Source organism: Astatotilapia calliptera, chromosome 12 (assembly GCF_964374335.1).
Source record: "Astatotilapia calliptera chromosome 12, fAstCal68.1, whole genome shotgun sequence".
Lineage (NCBI taxonomy): Eukaryota > Metazoa > Chordata > Actinopteri > Cichliformes > Cichlidae > Astatotilapia > Astatotilapia calliptera.
Window position 1 is genome coordinate 13,163,569 of NC_137433.1, and position 25,110 is coordinate 13,188,678.

Genomic DNA, 25,110 nt, shown 5'->3' on the forward strand with positions numbered 1-25,110 from the left:
GGTTAATGTCGTAAGATCTAAATAAGTTTGGAAAAAAAATTACACAAATGCATTGCAAAGGGAGACATATTTAGTTTAATATGACATTGTGAACGGGCATTCAATTATAAAACCCTGCTGCATCTATTCATCTTCAGGCAATCTGTAAACCTGCCTGTCCATGAAAATACATTAACAGACTTATTAGTGTCTGTGCTGGCAAAATTAAATATACGTGGATAATTGAGGACTGCTCCTAAAAGGACAGAGCCATCCTCAAGAGCCCGTTGGCCCTGAATTGCCACCCTTGCTGAGAAAGGGAGCTTGTGAATAAAACATGGCTGCCTGCGGAAGCTCTGCATTTTAAGTTTATGGGACGAATCCTCTTGCAGTTCTCATGAATACTATACCTATAATACATCTAGATCAGTGGGTCAGAAGGGAGGCGAAGACGTCCCTGGCGAATTTCCATAACAGTCAGAACCCAGAATCAAGGTCAGCCACCATGGACACAATCAGCTCTGAGCTCGCCTAGAGATGAGCGCGAAAGCTGCGGGGGCTCAGGGGAGGTAGCCGGTCGGTGCTTTGAGTGATGCTGGCTCCTGTACACCTCGTGCGTGCCCCTGCTGTTCGCCCATTGTGTAAGAGCCCAGAGGCCAGAAGGCAGGGAAACAACCCCGCCTGTGCCAGTCTGCTCAATTTCAGCCCGATATCTATCACACACAGCCGATCGATGAAGAGTTCTTCAGCAACAGCCAGCAATGCCTGTAGGGGAATGACCTCTTGATCTCTGTCTGATTTCTTCACCCGTCTCTGATCGAGATCCATACTGCCAGCTTAGCTTGGCTTAGCCTGGCTTAGCTGCCCTCTGGACACAGACCTCTCTCAACAGGCACAAAGGTCAGCTCTATTGGAGAGTCCATTACTGCTAAAAAAATACACACATTCCTTTCAAACCTCAGTGGGTAAGGATTTAAAGTCAGAGTGAATAGAACTGGACCGGAATGTGAAGTAGGATGTTAACAATCATGGGGAGATGTGAGATATGGACACATGTCACTCTGAAATTGATCTGTCAGTCTGCATCCCGCCCTTTGCGTCATCCCTGCTTTTTTCTTCTTTTTTGAGCTGAACAAACTTTTTTTTCAGCTCAACTTGGCAAAGTCAGGATAGAGAGGTCTGCAGCGAAAGCGATTTAGGTTCAGCGCAATGTATTAGAAAAACAAAACTATAAGTGGTTCCACAGGGCGGTGCAGGTCCTGGGCATTTTCTGTAGGTGCTGGAAAATAAGGCTGTGCACAAATACGGTGTTTTATGCATGAATTATGCAACGCTTCGGAGACCATCTTCCGAGATCTGCAGTGGCACAGTAAACAAGTCCTCTGACCTGACTTGTAGAGAAGCTTTCCAAACCGCAGCGGAAAGGTTAGCTGTCTTAATGGTGACCCGCTAATTTGCAAATGTCACTGTAATGAGCAAGCTTTGAGAGGTATCATCCTGCTCACCTATAATGTTTGTTCTCTGTTTAATAAAATGACTTTAAAGTCTATCCAAGTGACAATGGCTTTGCCATAAAAACCTCAGTGTGTGTGCTCGTTTGTGTGCAGTGGTGCAGTGAAAAGATGGTTGTTCTCGCCGTAAGTGCAGTTATGGGGTGTCAGTCCCTATCGAGAGCATTTTTACATCCTGCGATGACAAAGGAGCAAAGGCACGTAGAAAATGTTTAGGCACGCAGTCTCGAGTACTCAGATCATGGTTTAGAAAAGCATTTGTCACAATCGTCCGTCCTAGTTAGCATTACATGTAGTGTGCCACGTGCATACGGCAGCTCCTCAATTAGTGCTACCACTTCATCATCAGCCTCTAAGCTGTAGTAGATGCTAATGGACTGTTTTCTTGGGATGCATCCATCAGCTCTTTATTGTAAACTGCATGACTCATGAGAAGGGGGAAAATGCAATGTTTCATTAAAACAGCAGGGGTATCCAACACAGGCTTGGCCGTAGTGGAATAAAGTGGCTAAGCTTTTCAGAAGACCAAAATCAGGTTTTTGGGAGGTGGGATGGGTTTTGGGGGAAGGTGGTTGTGAAAACTGTACAATGCATGATTGTGTAATACACAGCTTGCATGATTTTACCAGTGCCCTTGATGGGTTTTCTGCAGGATTAGCTGGGATGTAAGTGCTCATCTCTATGTTTGACTATATGTTTGATGAATGGCACTCCAGATTTCACTTGCCTGGTAGAGAAAAGATATGCATTGCAACAGAGGGAATGGAATAGAAAGGAGTAAAATAAAACATTGGTTGGAAGATGCTGATAGATGACTTTATCATGCGAGAGCAGAAGTGGCCAGAGAGGGCCGGGGTGATGATGTATTGGTTAACAATACATTGAAGCAGTACGTGAAAGCTAACGGCTTCTTTCATTTCTCCTCATCTCTATGCCTGAGAATGCTCGTGTGAGTGAGCACAGTTTGGTGTCTCGGCTGGAATAGGAAGACTGATGAGTCAAGATATGATGTATGCCCTGTCCTCCCGCTCCCTCTCCATCACCGGGCATCCACAGCATGGGTAATGATGATGAGGGTAGCCTGGACAGGAGCACATTACTTTACGATGGTAAAAGATAATGGACCAGCCTCCTACTGTGCAGGGGAATCTGCTCAGGCATCCAATTACTGCCCTTAAAATCCATCTCAAGATGACAGAAAAAAACCCACAAAGCTTTTTCACACTTTTACTGAAATGGAGGATGCCCGCATTAAGGAGGCGGAGGTTGAGAAGGGAGGCAATTAATCTGCATTGTTATTAAATAAATTTATGCTCATCTGGAGCAAACAGGAGAAAAATACAGAGTGGAAAAAGGTCTCAAAAAAGAAGAAAGCATCTAAAAAGTAGGGGGAAGAGGAGACAAGCTAGGACAGCCACAGTGGTATTACAGTCGACAGAGGGAGTTCAGAAGCCTTCCCTCGCTCTAAACTGACGGAAACTTTTGAGTACTCTTTTCATTTTCGTCTTTTGAAATAATTGCTGCATTTGCAGAACTCCTGCTTCACAGTTTGAAATTGGTGACAAAGTGGAGAGCAGCGCTCTAAGCCCTCCCAGTGCAGGTGGATCTGTGACAACACACAGGAGGAGCCCTCTTCAAAGAGAGCAGAAAAAGGAGCGCTCATCTTTCAAAACGATGTCAGTGCTTTCCCAGAAGCGTCACCCATAGCAGAGCCATTCACTTGGCATGGGTAATGAAATAAAAGGAGCTTTTTATAATAATCACTTCAAGCAAGGGCGCAATAATTTAGAACATGCCGTAAATGGGGAGGGAATGGGTCTGAGGAGCCGCTGGAGTAATAGACCATAAATGTGATCAAACCAAAAATCAGCTTCCCATTACTAATACTCATTAGCTTTATTACGTTATAACCTTTAGAGACGTGGTCAGTTATGGATCTGCGTTGAGTTTATGAGATTTCTGCTCTAAAAACAATTAGAGCAGTTTTTAAAGTACGAGTGACAAAATTCACTCCAGCTTATTAGACTAATTAGAGCTAATTACAGATGAAAAACACTTTCTAGAGAAGCTGTTGTGTCAACAGATGCCTTCAGCATGCTTTATGAAGTTTGGAAAATTGCCCTCTGTGATTGCGTTTGTCTGCCATCCGCTGCTTCTGCTCTTCTATGCGCTTGTTTTTCCATTTTTTCCATATTATCTATAACTTCAATGTGATGTCAACATTACTGATTTTTAAGCACGGTTACCTTAAAAAAATTACAACAATATCCATAATAGAGAAAGACAAATGCAAATAAATACGCAAAAAAAAAGCTAGTGGTTTGGCTACCTGGAGCTCCAGCAAGTCACATTTTTATATTTCTGTGACACAAAATTTTATATACCCTAAATTTGCAGGGTGTAAAATTTTCACTGCGGTCAACTGAGTTGTTTGCTATCAAGTGCATACCATAGCAACAATGGCTGTTATAGGAAAAACATGTTTAAGTCACCGAAGAGTATAAGAAAAGCTAATTTTAGAATGTAGTTTATAAGTTGGCTGGGATCTGGATCTGTCCCGGAGCTTTTCCCTATCAGTGGATGGCTGTCAGTCCACTGTTTATGCCAGCTGTCAATGCCAGGTGAAAAGCACCCACTTTTATTTACTCTGGAAGAGACTGTAAGACTCTGTGAAAGGAGTCTGATATGAGTCAGTGAGTAAGAGACGCTCATTTCAGTTCAGCTGAGGAGATGCTCAACTGTCGGCAAATGCTGCTGTTTTTGTGCCGTTACCTACTGTTAGCCTCTGTTAGCCTCTGTTTGCCAGCATTAGTAAAACTTTCTTTAAAGTAGGCCATTATGCACCCACAGTCTAGCGCTAGGCTGCGATGCTTAGCAAATAAACTCTCATACAATGTGAGAATGTAATCGTACTGTTTGTTAGAGAAAAAGTCAGATTTTTTTACATTAGCTAGCATAATGCTAGCTTATATTCAGGTGTTGTTGCATAGCCAGCTCTTTTTGTGGTGACAGGGACACGACAGGTAACTGTGGCAATAACAGGAATAAATGAGGATGTTTATGTATGTTAGAGTCATGGGGAGGAAGTGAATGATATTTTAATAAGATGTCAGTGGCACTGTCGCATTCCTTCGGATTTTAGCTTCTTTGGTGAAGCGAACCCCTTCTGTGATGATAAAACAAAGGTACAGTATGATCCTTCATATGTTAAGAATATAAACATCCCTTTGCAGCACGTCTTTTCCTTTGACGTACTATAAATGTGATTACGGAGAAGTCCTGTACTCAAATATGGTGGGGGATCATGGCAGCTTGCACAAGCAGCAAACAATCTTCTGTGTATTTTTAATAGATTAATTATGGGTTTATGAGAATGCATCAGTTTATTGGAAGATGTAATGAAACACTATTCTATGTATATTTTTGTAGAGCATATACATTTTCTATTAAATAACCTAAAAAATTACTGGCTGTGCCTTTAAAAACGCAACTATATATTAAATTTGGTCAGCCGTCAGGTTTGTACTGTGAAGGAGTATCAGTGTTTCTGATAGATGTAAGAGCATGTAAGTGTATAAACATTAACAATTAGTTTTGAGACAAATGAGAAACTGAATAACCATAATCTTTCTGACTGTTAGATAATTTAAACTGTTAAACTCCTTGATACATTCACCCAAGTATCCTTTAGTTGATGCTGTGTGCTCAGAGAAGGAGAAAAGAACAATTTAATGTCAGAACAGAAGACAGTTCATGGGATATTTTAGACAATAACAGTCAGTTCTTGGAAGGAAGTAAACCGGGCAAGCCAATAGAGATTAAAGTGACTTGGAAAGGTTGCAAATAGGACAAGTTACAAATTGTGATGGCTAAGTGACTGGATCAGAACATCTGCAAAACAGTGTGATGTTCCTGAGATGCTGCGGCTTAACAAAAGCAGTCAAAAGAAGGATAACTGGTGGGATTATGGATGTTCTTGTCGAGCAAAGACTGCACCGTGTGGTCCAAATTCTTAGAAGAGCTTCTGTATCACTATCATAGTAAGAAGCAACCGAAGAGGTGAGACTGGCAGGGCCAACAGACCTGTACACTGCCACAGGACAGTTTTAACATGAGCCTAAAGAAGGCAGGATTGACCTGAATAAAGACTTGGGACTATATGTGACATCAGTCAAAAAACAGGAGGTTTCACCCAACCCAAGAAGAAAAGGAAAGAACAGAAGAGACATTGACTGAACCAGGAAGAAGATTAGCAACAGGGATAGAAGTGAGTAACTCAGGCTCGACTTGGCATCAGCTGATCTAGGAATGTCATCCATAAAGGTGACCAAACAAACTGTTCTGTGTTTCTGAGTGGTCACATCAACTGACCAGGAAGCGGAATGACAGAGAGAGTTCTGACATTTACTTTTTATTGAGAAATCATCTTGAAAGTAAGCTCAGTCTCAAAATATATGACTCCCGGGAATCTGAGATGAAAAAGTAAGGCCCAGATGTGGCTCAGGAGGTAGAGGAGGTCATCTACCAGTCAAATACTGAACCTCAAATTGCCCCAGATGCATTCATCAGAGTGTGAGTGCGTGTTAGGAAAAACACACACAAACACAAACTTCAAGGCACAGAATAAAAGTGTCCGTGGAAGGGTGGATGCGGCTAGTACTAAGAGTAGCTTAGGAGTACTTGGCTAAAGATGAAGCAGACCGAACCTAACACATGGGGTGTTGGTTGGCTAGATTAGAGAGCAAGGTAGCAGGCAGCCGGCTAGCAGCTGAAAACTCGGGATCAAGCAGGGGGCTAGTGGGCAGTAGATTGGAAAGGAGCGGAAAGCCCCAGCATTAGGCATAATCCATAGAGGCCTCCTGAACATCATAATACCCTCTCAGATATTCCTTGCCCATGCTGCTTTGGCAGCATTAGGGCAACCCACATACCATTAAAGACTACTTCTGCTCCACGTTTTCCATTTTTGTGAAAATGGCAACTTCAGTTCCATGTGCAGAGACCAGTTTTGTTTTGATGTTAGATTTTGCTTTCCCTTTCGGAGGCAAGATGGTGATGGCGACACACCTGCAGGTGTGTGCGTGTGTAAAGGGGGTTTGATGGCATTGCTCTTACATTACCTTACTTCCTCTTTTCTATCAGCGAAGAGTGTAGCAGGGAGGAGGGTGAGGAACTTATCTCTGGGCTTTTTCATGCCACAGTGATCCCAAGTAATCTAATTCAGCCTTCCTCTTTCTCGCTTGTGTGCTTTTCTCATACTGGTGCATGCAGATTGCAAAAAGCCTTACGTGCCTGTGTGTATTTGTGGGTGTGCAGGTGGGAAAAAAAAGGGGGGGGGGGGACGACGACAGAGAAATACAGTTAATGAGAGTTAATGAGTTCTGGATGTATCTCCATCTATTTACGTTATGTGTTAAGTACTGCACCACTGGGGTGGCTGGAGTCGATGTGCACCTTTGGCTGTTGTCTGTGTGGGAGATGGCCATGGAGAAAAATGAAATAGCAAAGCAAAGAGAATATGTGTGCAGTCTTGTGCTGAACCCAAATAAAATGAAATTTTGAAAAAAGAAGTCCCCAAAAGAAATTTTAAACTTAATTTCTGATGATGAAAATGTCAGAAATGTTAGTATCAAAGGTATAGGCTGATCAGTGAAACCAGTCCTTTTTTATATACTTTATCCACACACTCACACGTGATAGCAGCTGCTTCACTGACTCACTGACAAGCCCTCTGAACAGATTAGAAAATCAAGGTAAGGAAAACAAAAATCAAAACTTTCAGTGCATACAGGGCACAGACACACAAATGAAGAGACAGTGCATCGTCTTTTTTATGGGACACATAACATCTTAGCGATCTTTAAGGCTTCGGTCTATAAGTTCAGCAAATAATTGCAATATTTAGTTAATTGAGATGCATTTTGTCGCAGTGATAAAATGTGTGATTTATACTTAGCAGTGAAAACCTTCCTCTGTGCACAATGGGTGGAGTGAAAATGCAGGGACGTGTCTGCAGGCTTGTGCACTCATTCACAGACTTCATTTTACAAAAACAATAAAGGCAATACTGCCAAGAATACGACCTGCACAACAGCTAAATACAATCAGATAATACAAATAAAGATTTTATTTACAGTGTGTTCACTGAGCGAGCGGGTGAAAAATCTCTGCTGGGGTCTCTTTTTTTACAAGCACAGGCTTTTGCAAAGTAATCATGCAAATCATCTTTGTAGTTTATGCCACTAGAAGTCATGTTTTCCTAGAGTAAGGAAGATGCACTGTTCATGCATCAGCGACATGAAAAAAGGGCGTGAGAGAGGGAACTCGAGCAATACTGAAGCATTAAAAACATAACTTCAATTATCCCAAGACTGGATCTGGGAGTGAGGATGCCTCAAATTCCTCTGAATTTTGGAACAGCCACCCACAGGCATCTATCATCTACGCAGCTACAGGCAATACTTACAGAATAACAATGACTAAGCAGTCAGGTCTGTATCACGCAGATCAGAAGCACCGAATCAGAAACAAACGCAATCTCTGCTTTAGTAATCAGCACCACTGTGACACTATGTCTTTCCCTTTTGTCAACACAACTCATTTCACTCATTTATTCACTTGAACGCTCTTGATCTAAATCAGAAACCGTGTTCTCCGGGTCGCTGAACAAAGCTACAAAGATGCATGAAATGCTCCTTGCATGAACCTCGACGAGGGATGAGCAACACAACCGACTACCTGCGCCTCGCTGAGGGAGACACACAGCTCCGGGCAAACCCTCAAGCCAGAGCCAGCCTTGAGACTCCAACTGTGGCCTGTTGGGAGCTACAGATGCTCTCTTCTTGCCCTGCTCCTAAACACACTTTGTGAGCACAGAGCAAACATCATTGCCTCTGCTTTCGCTGTCAAAACAACAGTCATGGAAGACGTTTAGAAGTCCTTTAGCAAAGTTAAAGCAGATACACTACAAAGAAACAAGTTAAAAAATAGAATCGAGTAAATGCAGTTATCTGTATTATCACTAAAATATATTTAAAGAATTAAAAGTTAAAATGCCTATTATGCAGAATAGCTTAATAGCTTAGTTAAATATAAAGGTTTGTTATTGAAACATGGGTTTAACTTTTTGTATATACAAAAACCTGTTGTCGGATACATGCAATTGATTAGAAAGTGTAATAATTCTCTGTGAAATGTAATGAAGCATCAAATATAAAGCTGGAAAAGGAAAATAAAATGCTTCAATAATACTGTTAATTTCCAGCCCAGCTGAGGAGCAACTGTCTGTGACGCATTATTTGAAGCATCCCAGAGGAAAAAGAAAAAAATCCTGCTCACTATAGCCTATTTTTTCTGTCTCATTACAAAACAAATCATCTTGATATATATGGAGATTACTCATTTCTAAGCTGTTTCTCCCAAGCTTCCCCTTTGGACAAATAAAGAGCAAAACGAATGAAATCAGTCTAGGATTAATCATCCTGTCCAGTTTGATGGAAAAAACAGGAGAAGCACAAGAAAAACAAGGAGACAAAGCCTCATTTTGATCAATGAAACAACGTTCTTACATTTCACAAGCCCATTTATAAACCAATCAAGTTTTCCTTTTGTTCTCACCGTTATCTCAAAAGCTGATTGTTACAGTCAAATAAAGAGTGAGGGAGCAGTGAGAGAAAATGAGCATTTTTTAGGATCTTAAATAGGGATCGCAGTAGGATGAGAGGAAGGCCATTCCTCAAAAGCTGAATTTAAGCAAACTCTCATGTTAAACTTAAATTCTGTCATGTCTGAGAGCAACAGACTGGACAGAGAAAAGATTTTGAATAATTTGACATGCTCTTCCCCCTGGAATGGCATCACTGATATAAACATACTATTATCAAAGATTATTCAGCTTCAGCTAAATTAATGTCACTCCGTATACCACGAATGCATTCTCCTTGCTCGTTTATTAATACTTTGAATCTAATCTTTTTTGTTGTTGTTTTTTTAAAAATCTGACCAGCCATAAATATACTGATATCCTGCTTATAATTAATAGGGCAAAAAGTCTTTGCAATGCATTTCTTTCTTGTCGTGCAAACACATATGCAAATGTTGATTCTTGGTGTGAATTTACAATATGGTGCTCCATATTACCAGCATCTTCTACACGCATTCAGGGTAATGAGTCCAGCCATTTATATGTTTTGGGCACTGCACTGAGCTGGAAGTGGCATCACTCACCATGGCCAGGGGCACGATGCCCGCCACGTCCTCCTGAGCCAGGCGGATCTCTGTCTCCACCTCTTGAGTGGCAGCGCGACTGGCCGGGTATTCCACCTGCCAGGCCATCCAGCGGCTGCCCATCGGCTCTGGGAAGCTTTCCATTTTCAGATCCACCTGGAGCACCCTCTGAACTCCCATCTCAGGCCTATCAGCGTGCAGGAAAAAAAAGAGAGCGTGAGTGAATAGTTAAGCAGGTGGCTTGAAAAAAAAAAGAGCGTGTGCGGATGTCGTGACTTATGTGTGTTGGTGAGTTCATTCAACCCGGTTTCTGGTCTAATGACGACAAATGGTAAAGGCTGATGAATGTGTCTGAGGTTGATATCTATGACATTTTACCAGCTGAGATTCTCCAAAATGCCAAGTCCCTTTGTGTATGACTCTCTGTTGAACTCTCTGCTTTATGGAATATCATCCCGCCCGCTCTATATTCCTCTCACACTTTACAGTAGGTGATGTGCAATGTAAACACAACCTACGGCACAATCTCCCCGACACTCCAAAGAGCAATTCAAAGGAATATTTCATCAAGAGTAACCCCCACTAAGTTGTTGATGGCTGGGTTTGTCACCGCTGCCCTTGTTTGCCTTGCAGGAGTATAAATATACGGCATGCTTCAGCTCGATCTACAGTAGGCCTGAATTAAGTCAGACAAATGGAGAGCGTCGATAACAAAATTTCCCATGCCGCCATAAGTCTCCGGTGCTCACGGTTTAAATATAGCCCTGAGGCAGGAAAGGTCAGCATTACACGGGAGCTGGAGGAGATGGGAAATGGCACAAGATCTGTTAGCCACATCGTGCGTGTCAAATGGCAGGACTCGGGCCCAATAAATTTCATGCACGGTCTCTGTGGCACACCGGCGCAAAACAGCATCATGTAATTTGAGCATGGTGTGGGGGAGAGACAGAGAAAAGCAGGGGTGAAGAAATTCACATGTTTTTTTTGTTTGGAGAGAAGAGCCTGTGGGGAATAGTGTCAAACATGAAGCAGAAAAAAAAGCAAATAATACAACGCCATGAGGAGAGACGATACATTTAACTCGTGGAAAGACAGCACACGCAAATGTATAACATCCTAAATTATAAATAGGAGACTAAAAACAGTGGCAAAATAAATAATAGAAATATTCAGAGAGGACACATCTTTCACATCGTTCTTATATTCTTGCATCTGACACTGAAAGAATGAAAGATTTGTCACGCAGCAGAGCACAACAACCCAATTTTCACATCCAACAGAGGTGTGTATAAATAATTAAGATGACAACCGAACAACTTGTGTCACATTTCATATTATCGTTCTAATCAGAGTGTACGACTCGCTGAAAACACAGAACGACAGCGTGGACTTACGTAACCGCTCCACATTGCTGTGGAAAAAACCACAGATACCAATATCTGTATAAAGACGAGCAAAGTCGCAAATTTCAGCAGGTGAAGAATTTCAACAGATGATGCACTAAACGTCCCGAAATAAAGTGCTTCAGTGTCACACAAAACCCGTGTCAGTCATCTGTCCAAGTGGCCTACTTTTCTTAGAACAGGCTTTTTTTCTTCTTTTTTAAAAGGTTGTTCTGGAAAAAACATCTCACATTTTAGGCAGCCAACAAGGAAGACAGGCAAAAGAATGAAAGCGACTGCACAGCAGAAAGGTTTGATTATACTTTACATACACTGCCAGGTATGGGAAAAGAGCGCACACACTCACAAAGTCAAAGGGCCTCCAGAAAAGACAGACACAATGTATTATTAGTTTTTTCCCCCCCCTCTCTCCTTGAAACATGTCAATTATTTCCCTCCTTGCGTGATCCACTTGGCAGAGTTTAATAGCTGCTGTAAATGCTGCAACTTTTATGAGGTTACTGTATTTCTCCTTATAATAACAGTGTCAACAAAATGTTGAGGTTATGAGATTGTACATTGGACAAACAGGTCTTTCTTTTTAGGATGCAGACATGCTGCTAATTTGGCAGTTTTGTGAGAGAAATACATTTCCTTCAAAAGCAGACAGCATATGACAGCAATATAAAAACAAGTGCAAGAGAAGGATAAGCACAGACATGAGAATGCACACTGTTAGTCCATAGCTTGGTGTTTATTTGACCTCACCTTTGCTGGGGACTAATGGAAATAAGTTAGAGTGTGAAAAACACAGCTCTATGCAAAGGTCTGGAATTCAGTACGGTACAAAAAAATTTTGAGCTATAATATTACCCAATATTTTACCAGTGAAATTTGAAACTTGTGCAAAACACGCATGGGAATAGAGTATATAAGATCTGTATAATTCTAATGAGCTTAAAAGTCAGTATTTGGTTTGATCACTTTTATTCTTCAGCACAGCCTGAACTCTCTTAATCAAACTTTCTTGTCATTTCTTTCAGTAGTTTTAAGGAATAGTTCCCCAGGATTCTTGAGAGACATTCAAAGATCTTCTTTGGATGTTGGCTGCTTTTTGGTCTGTTCTCTGTCAGGATGATCCTGCACTGCTTCAATAATGTTGAGGGTTGAAATCTGAGGAGGCCAGTCCATGACTGTTTCATTGTATGTTTCCTATCTGGGTATGGTTTTCACAGTTTCATGGTTTGGGATCATTGCCATTGGGAAAAAAGAAGCTGTTGACAATCAGATGCTTTTCAGATGGTAATACATGGTTGGTCACAATCTGACTGTACTTTGGTGCATTCATAATGCCATAAATTTTGACAAGACCAACACCACTAGCTGAAATACAACCCTAAACCATGACACAGCCTCCAAAATGTTTGCAGATGGCTGTAGACATTCATTGTTGACTTTCCCCATACACAATAATGACTACTTAAACGAAAAATTTCTAATTTGGATACATCACTTATGAACACATGTTGTCACTGACTTTCAGTAGAGATCTTGTGTAATTTGGCATAGCTCAGGCTTTCCCCTCTATTTCCCTTCTTTAAGAGTGGCTTCTTGACAGCCACCTTTCCACTGAGACCATTTCTGATGAGGCTTCAGTGAACAGTAGATGGATAAACTGAAGGGGCAGGTGCCTCTCTCAGGTCCTGTGTCAGATCTTTGCTGGATTTCCCCCCCTATTTCTTGAGGACATGACTTTCAGATACTCACTTGCTATAGTTCACTTTTAGCACAGCCATTTCTTCTTTGTCCTCCACTTGTTCAGTTTCCTGAATTTTAAAGGACAGTTTCCTTTTGAAGTTTAATGAAATTGTGGAAGTCACATTTGAAGCCATTGTTTTAGCATTCTGGCCACTGCCATGATGGTTTTCCTTGAGCCAGAAGTGACCATATGCAAGAGAGTGGACTGCAAAGCTGCCAGCTAATGCCACTAAATTTTGCTAGAAGCTGTGTCCATAGACAATAGCAGTACATCACAAAGACACTGATGCCTGCTAATTAATCCTAAGTAACAAGCTTCAATATCAATCAAACACACCTGAGCACCAGCTTTTTAGTTAAGCTGTTAGTACAAATAATCACACTGGTCATCTCTTTTGTCAAGTAATTGGACTAAAATAGTCGTCCGACAGCAGAAACTGAAGAGAAGCTGTTCTGCTCCACTAGAACTCTTACTTCAGTGTCTCGGTGAAGATAAAGCCTGGATGGCCTCTAACTTCCTTAACTATAATGAGAACAAAACTGACGTGATAATGTTTGGACCAAGTGGCAATCCCAGCACTTCTCATTTTAACCTGCATAGTCCTGAGTAGGGATGGGTACCGGTGTCCGGTGCCATGATGGCACCGGTTCTGACATAAACGGTAGTAACCAGACCGAAAAGCAGCGCACATTTCGGTGCTTTATTTCGGTGCTTTTTTTTCCTGAGCTGTGATACACTTCTAGCCAATCATTTTACGTTTCCGAGGATAGTAGGCGGGGCCAGGTACGTACGTTCTGTTAGAGCAGAGCTCCAGATTAAAAATGTCCAAGGCGAAGCGGTCAAAAGTCTGGCTGTACTTCACAGCAAAATATGCAAACTCAGCAGCAACAAGTGCTTTAAGCTGATACTGTGATACTGTCAAAGGAGGTAACACCAAGAATCCGATGAAACACCTGGCGACGCATAGCGTTTTTTTTAAAAGCCGAGAAATGCGCCGTATTTGATAGCTTGCTGCGAGATCTCACACTGTGCACGTTGGGTGGGTTGCCAGTTATCGGACCCGGAGCAACATCCCCCAAAAACCCGAAGAATAGAGTCCTGGCCCCTAGCCCTGCCAGTGTAGCAGAAATGATGAGGATGATGATGCAGCAGCAGCCGTTCTTCTCTGCGTGAGTAGCTTAATGTTGTTCGTGTGTAATTTACGTTGAGTAGGCTAACCACGTTATTACATTAATGCATGTAAGGTGAACTAGCAACCATCATCATAGCTACATGCGGCTATCTTCTTGTTTGATGGCAGATACTCCCTTCACCCTGGCCAAAAAAGGCTAAAATGACCAAAGAAAAAGTGGGAAACAGTTAAACATGAGAGGTTTTTGGACAAAGTTTGTGTTTTTTCCATTGTTTAAGCACTGCTTCCAGCCAAGAGTGATACCATATATGCCACATAGCTGCAGAAAAGGCACACATTGTTATCTTTTTACAAAAAAAAAAACCAGCTGAACATGAGAGGTTTTTGGACAAAGTTTGTGTTCTCCATTCTTTAAGCACCGGTTCGAGCACCGTTTAAGCACCGGCACCGTTTCAAAAGTACCGATTTGGCACCGGTATCGGATAAAACCTAAACGATACCTGTACTGTTCTCTCTATGTGTTGAACTCCCTGAGTGTGAACATAGATAAACAGCCAGCCAAACTCCTTTTCAAGAGCCAGGAAGGTGAGCGTACTTGCTCCTTTAATGACTCCAAACATAGCAATCATCTTGCACTGACATCATTGAATTGGAGTGAAACTAGAAAAACACATAATACGAAACTCTTAATCGATTGACATATAATCAGCAGGTAAATATATTCAGGCACTTACACAGGAGACCATGAAATAAGTATACTGTAGATATCCAAACTGATATTACTACAAAGAAAACAAGCAGGTAGTAGGTGAGCGTACACTTGTATCATTAGCTCAGAAGCTACACCCTATAACTACACTTCAAAGAAGGTACAAAATAATGTCTCAAAACACCCTATTATTAATTGCTTAATATACAAAGAACTGACAGAACTTACGACTATTGCTTTCTGAAGGACTCCTTTGAAGGATTGCTTTGGATTCCACATGAATGATTACAAAGTTGTAGCCATGCTTTTCCCACTGTTCTCTGCATTTCCTGCTTCCTGTCTATGCGCATGTCAAAATAAAAGCCTTCCTGTCTATCCAGATGTCAAAATAAAAGATTCACAATTTTCCGATGTATAACAATAGAAATACACTTTACACTTATTTGTGTCATTAGCATATGAACATATTGAAAACAGAACACTCCCCGTCTGGCATTCCCAAATATGCCACTTCATGCTTAACTGTCTTTGGTTGAGGTCTGACTCTCTATTGATAAGAGCAAAATAACATCACTTATAGGCCTTGAGAAAGTCTTTACTTTGCCTTGTGATGCTGTTCTGACTTCCACTTTGCGCACCTTCCCATCACTACTTGGAAAGGTGGTAGTGACCAACCCCATCGGCCACTCGTTACGAGATGACTGCTTCTGTTTGAGCAACACTACATCACCCACTTGTAAGTTGCGACATGCTACTTGCCACTTGCGTCTTGGCTGCAGAGTGTGTAGATATTCATTCCTCCATCGGGTCCAGAATTCATCAGCAAGTACCTGTACTCGTCTCCACTGGCACTTCAAAAGTTCCTTTCCAACAAACTCGCCAGCTGGAGGTGGTACACCAGGTTTCTGCGTTACTATCATAGCGGGAGTCAGCAGCAGTGGTGAAGAAGGATCGGAGGAGACTGGGATCAATGGCCTTGCATTGATTATAGCAGACACCTCTGCCATCAATGTACAGAGCACTTCATGAGTCAGGGAACTGTGTTTACCGTGAGACAACATGGAGTCCAGTATCCTCCTGGTTACACCAATCATGCGCTCCCACACACCTCCCATATGCGAGGCATGTGGAGGGTTGAACTCCCATGTACAGCCGTGTCCGTAGAGGTAACTCAGGATCTTGTCTTGACTCTGATCATCTTGTCTTATTCCTAGTTCAGAACATGCTCCAACAAAGTTTGTACCACAGTCTGACCTCAGCTGCTTCACAGGCCCTCTTAAGGCAAAAAGTCTTCGTAGTGCATTGATGCAGCTGCTTGAGTCCATGGACTCAATGACTTCTATATGCACAGCCCTGGTACTCATGCACGTGAAAAGGATCGCCCATCGCTTACTCTGAGCTGCTCCACCTCGAGTTCTTCGGGTGATTACCTCCCACGGACCAAAAACATCCAACCCTACATATGTAAAGGGAGGAGACATGCTCAGACGTTCTGGGGGAAGGTCGGCCATTTTCTGGACTTCCAGTTTTCCTCTCAGCTTTCGGCAGACAATACAGGAATGGATTACAGAGCTAATCAACCTTTTGCCGGCAACAATCCACAGGCCTTCCGCTCTGATTGCCCCTTCTGTAAACTGTCGTCCTTGATGTTTTATCTTTTCATGGTAATGGGTCACTACCAATTTGGTCACATGATTCTGTTTTGGGAGAATGATTGGATTTTTCATCCCAAGACTAACAGTGGAGTGTTTCAGACGTCCACCAACCCGTAAAAGACCGTTGCACATGAAAGGGTCTAGCTTGAGGATTGTGCTTGTCTTTGAAATTGCTCTATTCTCTTGCAGTGCAACATACTCTTCTGGATAAGCGTCCCTTTGGACCAACCTAAGTATGGTCAGCTTTGCTGCCTCCAGTTCTTCTGGAGTATGAAGTTTGTTGCACATATGCCATCCTCTACATGTATTTGGGGGGTTGGTACTGAATGATTGAGTCTGGTGGCTCAAGAAAGCAACTGCTCTCAGCAAAGACCTCCAGGTGGAGAAGCGTTGGAACCTATTTGAAGTCGACTTACCCTCGGTTATATGGGTAGCACAGGATGTCAGCTGTGGTCTTACCTCCACATCTGCATCTGGTTCCACCAGCTCAAAGGGCTCATGTGTTTCAGCCACAGGAGGCTTGTGAAGAAAATCTGGACCTGTAAACCACATAGTCTCTCCAAGCCGAGATGCTGGGACCGATCTGGTGGCTAGGTCAGCTGGATTCTGATCTGTTGGCACGTAGTGCCACTGCTGAGGAGAAGTTGTCTGTCGAATTCGGTGAACACGATTGTGCACATACACATAGAATCGTTTAGAATCGTTGTGGATGTATCCGAGAACCACCTTGCTGTCACAGAAAAACTTCACAGTATCAGGTTTAAGATCGAGTTCCCTAAGGATTAGTTCTGCCACTTCGACGGCCAGCACTGCCCCACAGAGTTCCAGGCGAGGGATTGTGGGCTCTGGTTTAGGAGCTAGCTTGGCTTTCCCAAGTACAAAGCCGACTCGACACTGTCCATCTGTAGTGATGACTTTCAGGTAAGCTACTGCTCCTATGGCCCAGTTTGAGGCATCAGAAAATACACACAGCTCAGTAGACATGGCAGTGGAGAGCGACTGTTGTATGTAGGCACGAGGAAGCTGAAGATTACTTAAATCCTGTAGTGATCTTCTCCATGTTTCCCATTCATTTAACTTGTTTGTGGGAAGTTCTGTATCCCAGTCGCATATGTCAGCTGAAAGTTCCCTTAATAGTGCTCGTCCTCGGATGGTCACTGGAGCAGCCAAGCCCAGCGGGTCGAAGAGGCTGTTAACTGTCGATAGCACTCCTCGGCGAGTGAAGGGTTTGTCGTCAGCTGCAACCTTGAATGTGAAGGTGTCAGAATCTATCCTCCAGCACAGACCAAGGCTTCTTTGTGCTGGGAGAACTTCCTCATTTAGCGCCAAGTCTTTTAAACCTGTAGCCAGATCTTCAGGGGTGAAAGCCTGCATCACTTTGATACTGTTGGAGGCAATCTTATGCAGTTTAAGATTAGATTCTGCCAGTGATGCTTGAGTGCGCTTGAGAAGGTCAATAGCCTCTGCTTCTGTCGAGAGAGAGATCAGTCCGTCGTCCACATAAAAGTGTCTCTCCACAAACTGGCGTGTGTCAGGTCCGTATTTGTGCTCACCCTCTTGGGAAGCTCTTCGAAGTCCATATATAGCGACTGCAGGTGACGGGCTATTCCCAAACACATGCACGCACATGCGGTATTCCCCTACTTCCTTTGTCAGGTCATGATCTTTGTGCCAAAGAAATCTTAGATAATTTCTGTGGTCCTCTCTCACCATGAAACCATAGAACATCTGTTGGATGTCGGCTGTCACAGCAACAATGTCCTTTCTGAACCTGAGCAGCACTCCTAACAGGGAGTTATTTAGGTCAGGGCCTGAGAGCAGGACGCCATTAAGAGAAATGCCACTTTCTTGTGCGCTTGAGTCAAATACCACACGTATTTGATCGGGTTTTTGGGGGTGGTAGACCCCAAAAATGGGTAAATACCAACATTCTTCATGTTCTTGGAGAGAAGGTGCCTTCTCAGCGTGCCCATTTTCGAAGAGCTTCTTCATGAACGCAATGAACTGCTCTTTCATTTTAGGATTTTTGCCCAATGTGCGATCCAGAGAGTGGAGACGAGACAAGGCTTGAGCACGGTTGTTTGGTAGGCGTGGTCTGGGCAACCTGAATGGTAGAGGAGCAACCCAGCTGTTTTGTTCATTCTGACGGAACTCCTTCTGCATGATGTTCAGAAAGCTCTCATCTTCAAACGACAAAGCCGGTTCGTTATCACATGTCTGTCTTGTGAATACGCTTACCCCAAGTTTTTCCTCAGCAGGCATGTTGGTGGAGCCATAACTGGACAGACAGGGGTAAATATCGGGTCTTTGCTCCCCGCCATACGCCAACTTTTCTTTCACAGATATTTCATTCTGACATGGCACCATGAAAGATGGACGTCCATTCGGCAGGACACTAGTCTTATAGACAGCTACAGTAGGCTTGTGTGTCCTGTTGATGCAAACTTCCCCAACTATCACCCATCCCAAATCCAACTGCTGGGCAAAGGGAGCATTGTGGGGGCCGTTAATTTGTTGCCTTACTTTGTGCACACGTATGAGATCTCTTCCCAGTAACATCAAAATCTGTGCTTCGGGATCTATCTCAGGAATGTAAGGCGCTATGGGCATCAAGTGGGCATGGGAACGTGCTACCTCTGGTGAGGGGATTTCAGACCTGTTGGTCATGATGTCATCACATTCAATGAGTGGAGGTAAGTCTAAGCACACTTCACCGTCTAAAGCCTCAATCTGGAAACCGACTGCCTTTCTCCCTGTCATCTCAGTAGTACCAGCGCATGTCTTCAGCAAGTACGGGGAAAGGTTGCTACTGATCCCAAAGAGTTGGAAAAACTCAGATTTGGCCAGCGAGCGATTGCTCTGGTCATCCAGGATGACGTACATCTTGACTGAGCGCTCTCGTTGTCCCTTTGGAAAAACTCGCACCAGGCAGATCTTAGCACAAGATCGTTCAAGGAGACCGTCTCCACAGACTTCAGTGCACTTTGAGGTTACCTCTGTTGTGGAGTTGTTTCGCTGGTCTATATCTGACACTGATGCAGGAGGCGACGCTTCTGGAAGAGTAGTCTCCGGATGAAGAGCAGTGCAGTGCTTATCACTCTGACATTCATTGCACTGTAGGTTCATGTGACATTCCCTTGCAACATGAGTAACTGAGCAGCACCTAAAGCACCGTCTGTGGTCCTTTAATAATTTCTTCCGTTCCATGAGTGGTTTTGCTTTAAAGACCCTACATTTTTCCAGAGGGTGGGGTTTGTTGTGAAGTGGACAGTACTTAGCAGGATCATTTGCGCCTCTCCCATCTGTTTCTTCTCTATGTCTGGAGCTTGGATTAGCTACTGTGGACACATTTGTCTTTCGAACGGCTATGGCAGTTCTCCCACCATCATGATTTGCCATGGGTTTTTCATTTCGATTATAATAACGGCTGCTGTTTGTCAAAACAAAACTGGGATCGTTTCTAGCCTTGGCTTCACTGTTGACAAAATCCACAAAAAAGGCAAATGGGGGAAAGCATACTCTATGCTGTTCTTTATACCTTGAACCAGTGGAGAGCCATTTCTCTTGCAGGTTCACTGGCAGCTTTTCGACAATGGGGTTAATGCCTCTTGGAGTATCCAAGTAACTAAGACCTGGTAGATAACCATCTTCCTTGGCTGCCAAAAGCTCCATCAGTAGGTCACTCAATTCCCTTAGTTTTAAGTTTTCTCTCAACGTGAGGCGAGGGAAGCAGTCCAGTCGCTTAAAGAGAGCACACTCTATCACTTCTGGGGTTGCATAACATTCTTGAAGTCTCAACCATGACAAATTAAGCGCAGCTTCAGGGTTAGTGATATGAGCAGCACGGATCCTTTTTACATGTTCTGATGATTCCTTGCCGAGCCATTTTACTAGTAGATCTAACTCTTCACTGGCTGTCAGCTCCAAATCCTGAATGGTGCTGAGGAAGGATGACCGCCAAGCTCTGTAGCCTTCTGGCTGATCATCAAATTTAGTGAGACCTGTGGTTACTAATTCCCTGCGTGCCAGATACTTTGCAAAGTCTAACATGCCTGTAGATGGAGTCTGAGAGTTTTGCTGTATGCTGTTCCTTTGAGAAGTATCTGGATGCCTGATGTGTGGACTGCGTTCTAAAGATGCCTTACAAAAATAGCGAGGGCTCAATGGAGTGGGCTGAGGCGAGAATGGCTGCTGTCCTGTAGTTGGCTGGTGCTCACTTAGCTGTGAGTAACCAGGGTTTGCAGATAAAGTGTTATATTCTACGTTGGATTCTGGGAGTTCTTGTTTTGTTGACAACGATGCTTTCTTAACATAGATGGGACTCAGTGTGGCTTGAGAATCTATGGCAGGTTTAAAACTGATTCGAGCTTGATCTTCGAGGTATGCCTCGGTTTGCTGTTTTATGGACAAAGGTGAGATGCCACTCCTGTTGCTGTGTATATCATCACAGTCTATGGCTGCTGCTGCTTCTAAAACCTCAGCCTCAGCAACAGCAACGGCAGCTGCTTTTTCAAGTTCCAATGCTTCTAGATCTGCTTCAAGAGTAGCCTTTTCTAAATCCAACTTGGCCTTTTGTTTTTTTATTTCAAGCTCCCTCTGTGCAAATGTGGCCCTGGTGCGTGCAGCTTCAGCGATAGCTCTGGCTTTTGCAGCGGCGCTGGCTACTGAATGCTTTGAAGAAGAGGTGCGCTTGGAGCTGGAGACCGATGACACTTTGTCGTCCATTTTGGTATCCATTACTATGCTGGAGAATCCCTCTGACAAATATAGTCTTTCACTGTACTGTTCTCTCTATGTGTTGAACTCCCTGAGTGTGAACATAGATAAACAGCCAGCCAAACTCCTTTTCAAGAGCCAGGAAGGTGAGCGTACTTGCTCCTTTAATGACTCCAAACATAGCAATCATCTTGCACTGACATCATTGAATTGGAGTGAAACTAGAAAAACACATAATACGAAACTCTTAATCGATTGACATATAATCAGCAGGTAAATATATTCAGGCACTTACACAGGAGACCATGAAATAAGTATACTGTAGATATCCAAACTGATATTACTACAAAGAAAACAAGCAGGTAGTAGGTGAGCGTACACTTGTATCATTAGCTCAGAAGCTACACCCTATAACTACACTTCAAAGAAGGTACAAAATAATGTCTCAAAACACCCTATTATTAATTGCTTAATATACAAAGAACTGACAGAACTTACGACTATTGCTTTCTGAAGGACTCCTTTGAAGGATTGCTTTGGATTCCACATGAATGATTACAAAGTTGTAGCCATGCTTTTCCCACTGTTCTCTGCATTTCCTGCTTCCTGTCTATGCGCATGTCAAAATAAAAGCCTTCCTGTCTATCCAGATGTCAAAATAAAAGATTCACAATTTTCCGATGTATAACAATAGAAATACACTTTACACTTATTTGTGTCATTAGCATATGAACATATTGAAAACAGAACAATACCCATCCCTAGTCCTGAGCCTTTTATTAAGTCACACGCAAAAATTCAGCGGTTAAATTTGACACAAATTTCACCTTTGAAAAACGGATTAGCTCAGTTCTACAGTGGTCTTTTTTCAAACTGAGGCTTTTATCCAAGGTGAAATCATTTCCATGCTTTCCCAGCTGGACTATCGTAACTCCTTAAATGTTGGGGTTAGTCGGACCTGCCTTGCAAGACTGCAGTTGGTCAAGAATGCTGCAGCTCGTCTTCTGAACATATTTCCCCGGTGCTTGTCTCTCTTCACTGGCTCCCTGTTCACTTCAGAATTGGTTTTAAAATTTTATTGTTGACTTACAAAGCCCTGGATGGACAGGCTCCCGGGTATTTGTCTGACCTCTTGCAGCCTTATGCGCTCTCTAGATCTCTTAGATCAAATGATCTTTTGATTTCAGCCACACCAAGGTCTAGGCTGGTTCACAGAGGTGATCGAGCATTTGGAGTCGTAGCGCCTAAACTGTGGAATAATCTACACATCAGACAGGCTCCTTTTAAAATCTCATCTAAAACACATTTGTATTCACAGGCTTTTAATACAGTATGAGAGTTATTTGGTATTTCTTACTAATATTATAAGTTATTTAATACAAGTTATTTTGTGTTTCTGCACAGCACTTTGGTCAATGTTGCTGTTGTAATTAAACGTGCTATAAAAATAAAAAAACATAAATGAAACAAACATGGGGGAGTGATCTAGTTCAGTGATTCGGAACATCGAGGTAAGTCCTAACACAAATCTATCAGCCTAGTTAGCAACCAGCTATCAGTTAATGCGATATCCTTAAAAACGGAAACTTTAAGGTTTAAAAACACCCTGAGAGGCTTAGTTATAAAGAAAATTCAGCCCAGAGAGTTGTTATAATGGACAAATATAGCTGCAGGGATCACAATCATTTTGTTGCACGAGGCTGTAAATTGTCTGCTCTTTGTTGGAAACGTCCAACCTTTTTACGTGCGAGTCCACAGGGATCGACTTTTGGATGCAAGGAAATACATTTTTATTCACTCAATTCATTTTTCAGCTCCAGAGTTTGTCGTTTGAGACCTACAGGAAAGATTAACGAGGGACAAATAATGTGCTAGTCCTATTAACAGCGTTGATGCCCAGGCAGCATCTGCAGGGAAGAGTCATCTTAAGGAGACGTTACAGAAATTACAATATCTAACGTATGCTAGGAGACATTTTGATGCACTCACTTTGGAAACAATGACATAAACAAGTGAATTAAAAAGTTAAACTGAGTTTTTGACTACACACATATTTTTTTAGAAGATTTTGCCTTGACAAAAATAAGAATGTCAAAAGCTCTGTGGGGATCAATATGTACTGCTGTGAGGCTGTATATGGATTATTGTTAATTTTCCATCATCATTTAAATCCGCACATTAAAGCAACATTACTGGCTCCTAATCTGCCCAGAGCTTCCTCTGGGGCCCCGAAAACCTAGCTTGTGCTGACAGCATATATTAAACTCAATTCTTCTTCTACCACTTCTGTGTAAAAACGTGCCGCACTTAGCACCACCTTATGGCAGAAGCTTTGCATTCCATATCTAAATGTACTGCAGATTCAAAACTACTTAAGGGTTGCTTATGAATACCTGCAACTGGAAAAATCATTAATTGCATATAATGCATATATGTATGCAATAAAATGAACTGTCGCTTATATCCAACAATATTTAACGGAAAATATCAGCAATATTAAAAATGTGTGGACCTGCACACCCTAACATCTGTTGTCCCCTTACATTAAAGGAAGAATGGATGCTTAAGTGACACTGAAAAAAGTTTGTACAACAATAGGCAACAATGATCCAAAGGACACCTCAAGAATAAACTAAAAGCTTTAAGAGTAGCTCTCACTGTCTCCTGGGCATTGCTGAATATCTCTGAGAAGTGGTATGCTTATGCTTACATGAATAAAGTGACCTGCGAGAAAGAATGGGTAAAAAATATTTACATTAATATGTGATTTGACAAATGGCTAATTTATAACGCAGTTGTGCATGCGATTGCAAAAATCAAACATGTGTAATTGCCCGTGTCTGACCAAATGTCTTTTTTTAAATAATGATACTTAAAAACCAAAGCTCCTGCTCACATGAATTGCTAACCAATAAAGTGAAAAACAGATGGCAAAAAGAAGAAATACAACGACACGTTCCTGCCTCCTAAAGTCACATAGCAGCCCTGGCACCACTCCACTGACTGTCCTCTGTACTTGACCTCCATTGACACACATCAAATAAAATGAAACCTGACAGAAACATCGGTGTGAGGCTGACTGTGGTCACAGTTGTTGAGTCAGTGACATCAACCATATACACCAGCATGCCATCCTGAGTTGACCTTTTTTCTGCAAGTCTGCTAATCACATGGCTCGCTGGGGGAAACTGTTCATTTCTCTGTCACTTCCAGCATGGGGTCTAATTCAATTAGCAACAAAAGGGGGCTGTAGATGCTTGCAACACAGCTGGCCTCGGTCTGATAATTATCTGTAAGCTAGCCACGGTTTGACTAAATCTGAGAGCAGACAAACGACCAGAGGGCAGCCAAAGGCAAGAGAGAGATAACAGGCCCAAAAGTTGGAAGCAGCTGGCCCTTTGGTTCTAGGGACCGGACTGGAGAGGAAATCAGACTTGACAAGGTGCTGTCGGTGACGGCTGACAACCAATGCACTGAGAATAGCACAGAGATCTCTGAGAGGATGGTGTTTGGGCCCATTCAGGTTGCCCATAAATCACAATGACACCAGCAGATCTGTCAGACACGCACAATGAAACATAAGTGAACACCCTAGCATCATAATGTGTTTAAAATGCTATATGAAGCTTAGGAATGCATCAAAATGACAATGTAAAGTCAATCATTGCCGTTAACGGATGTGATTATGATAACGGCACCTTTTCACCGGATTTGCATGCGCGCTGGTATCCCTACAGGTTAAAGAAATACAGATTGCCTTTACCTTTCTAAAGTTTTCCACTGCCGTGTGCTATATACCATCCATCAGCTCCGTTGTACCCACCCATATATCGGCTTATCCTTTAGACTGTCATGGAGTGCTAGAACTGATTCCAGCTTACATTGGGTTAGAGGCAGGGTACACCTCAGGCAGGCTCATCACCAGTCACTCACTGAGCTGACACTTAAAGACAGCAACTCATGCTCACGTTCACACCTGCAAACCCCCTCCTAAGACACAGGCTTGCATGTCTTAGGAGGGGACTTTTAAAAATGTTTTAT

The 25,110-nt window shown here is 42.6% G+C and overlaps 1 protein-coding gene across 1 annotated transcript in view; it reads right to left on the reverse strand.

Moving 5' to 3' along the window:
• The window catches only part of si:dkeyp-14d3.1 (transmembrane protein 132C), a 179,963-nt gene that overhangs the window by 39,285 nt on the left and 115,568 nt on the right, over positions 1 to 25,110 (reverse strand). The window contains exon 4 of the mRNA XM_026188667.2: positions 9,717 to 9,903. Within this exon, the coding sequence (XP_026044452.1) occupies positions 9,717 to 9,903 (187 nt within the window). The remainder of the gene's footprint in view (positions 1 to 9,716; positions 9,904 to 25,110) is intronic.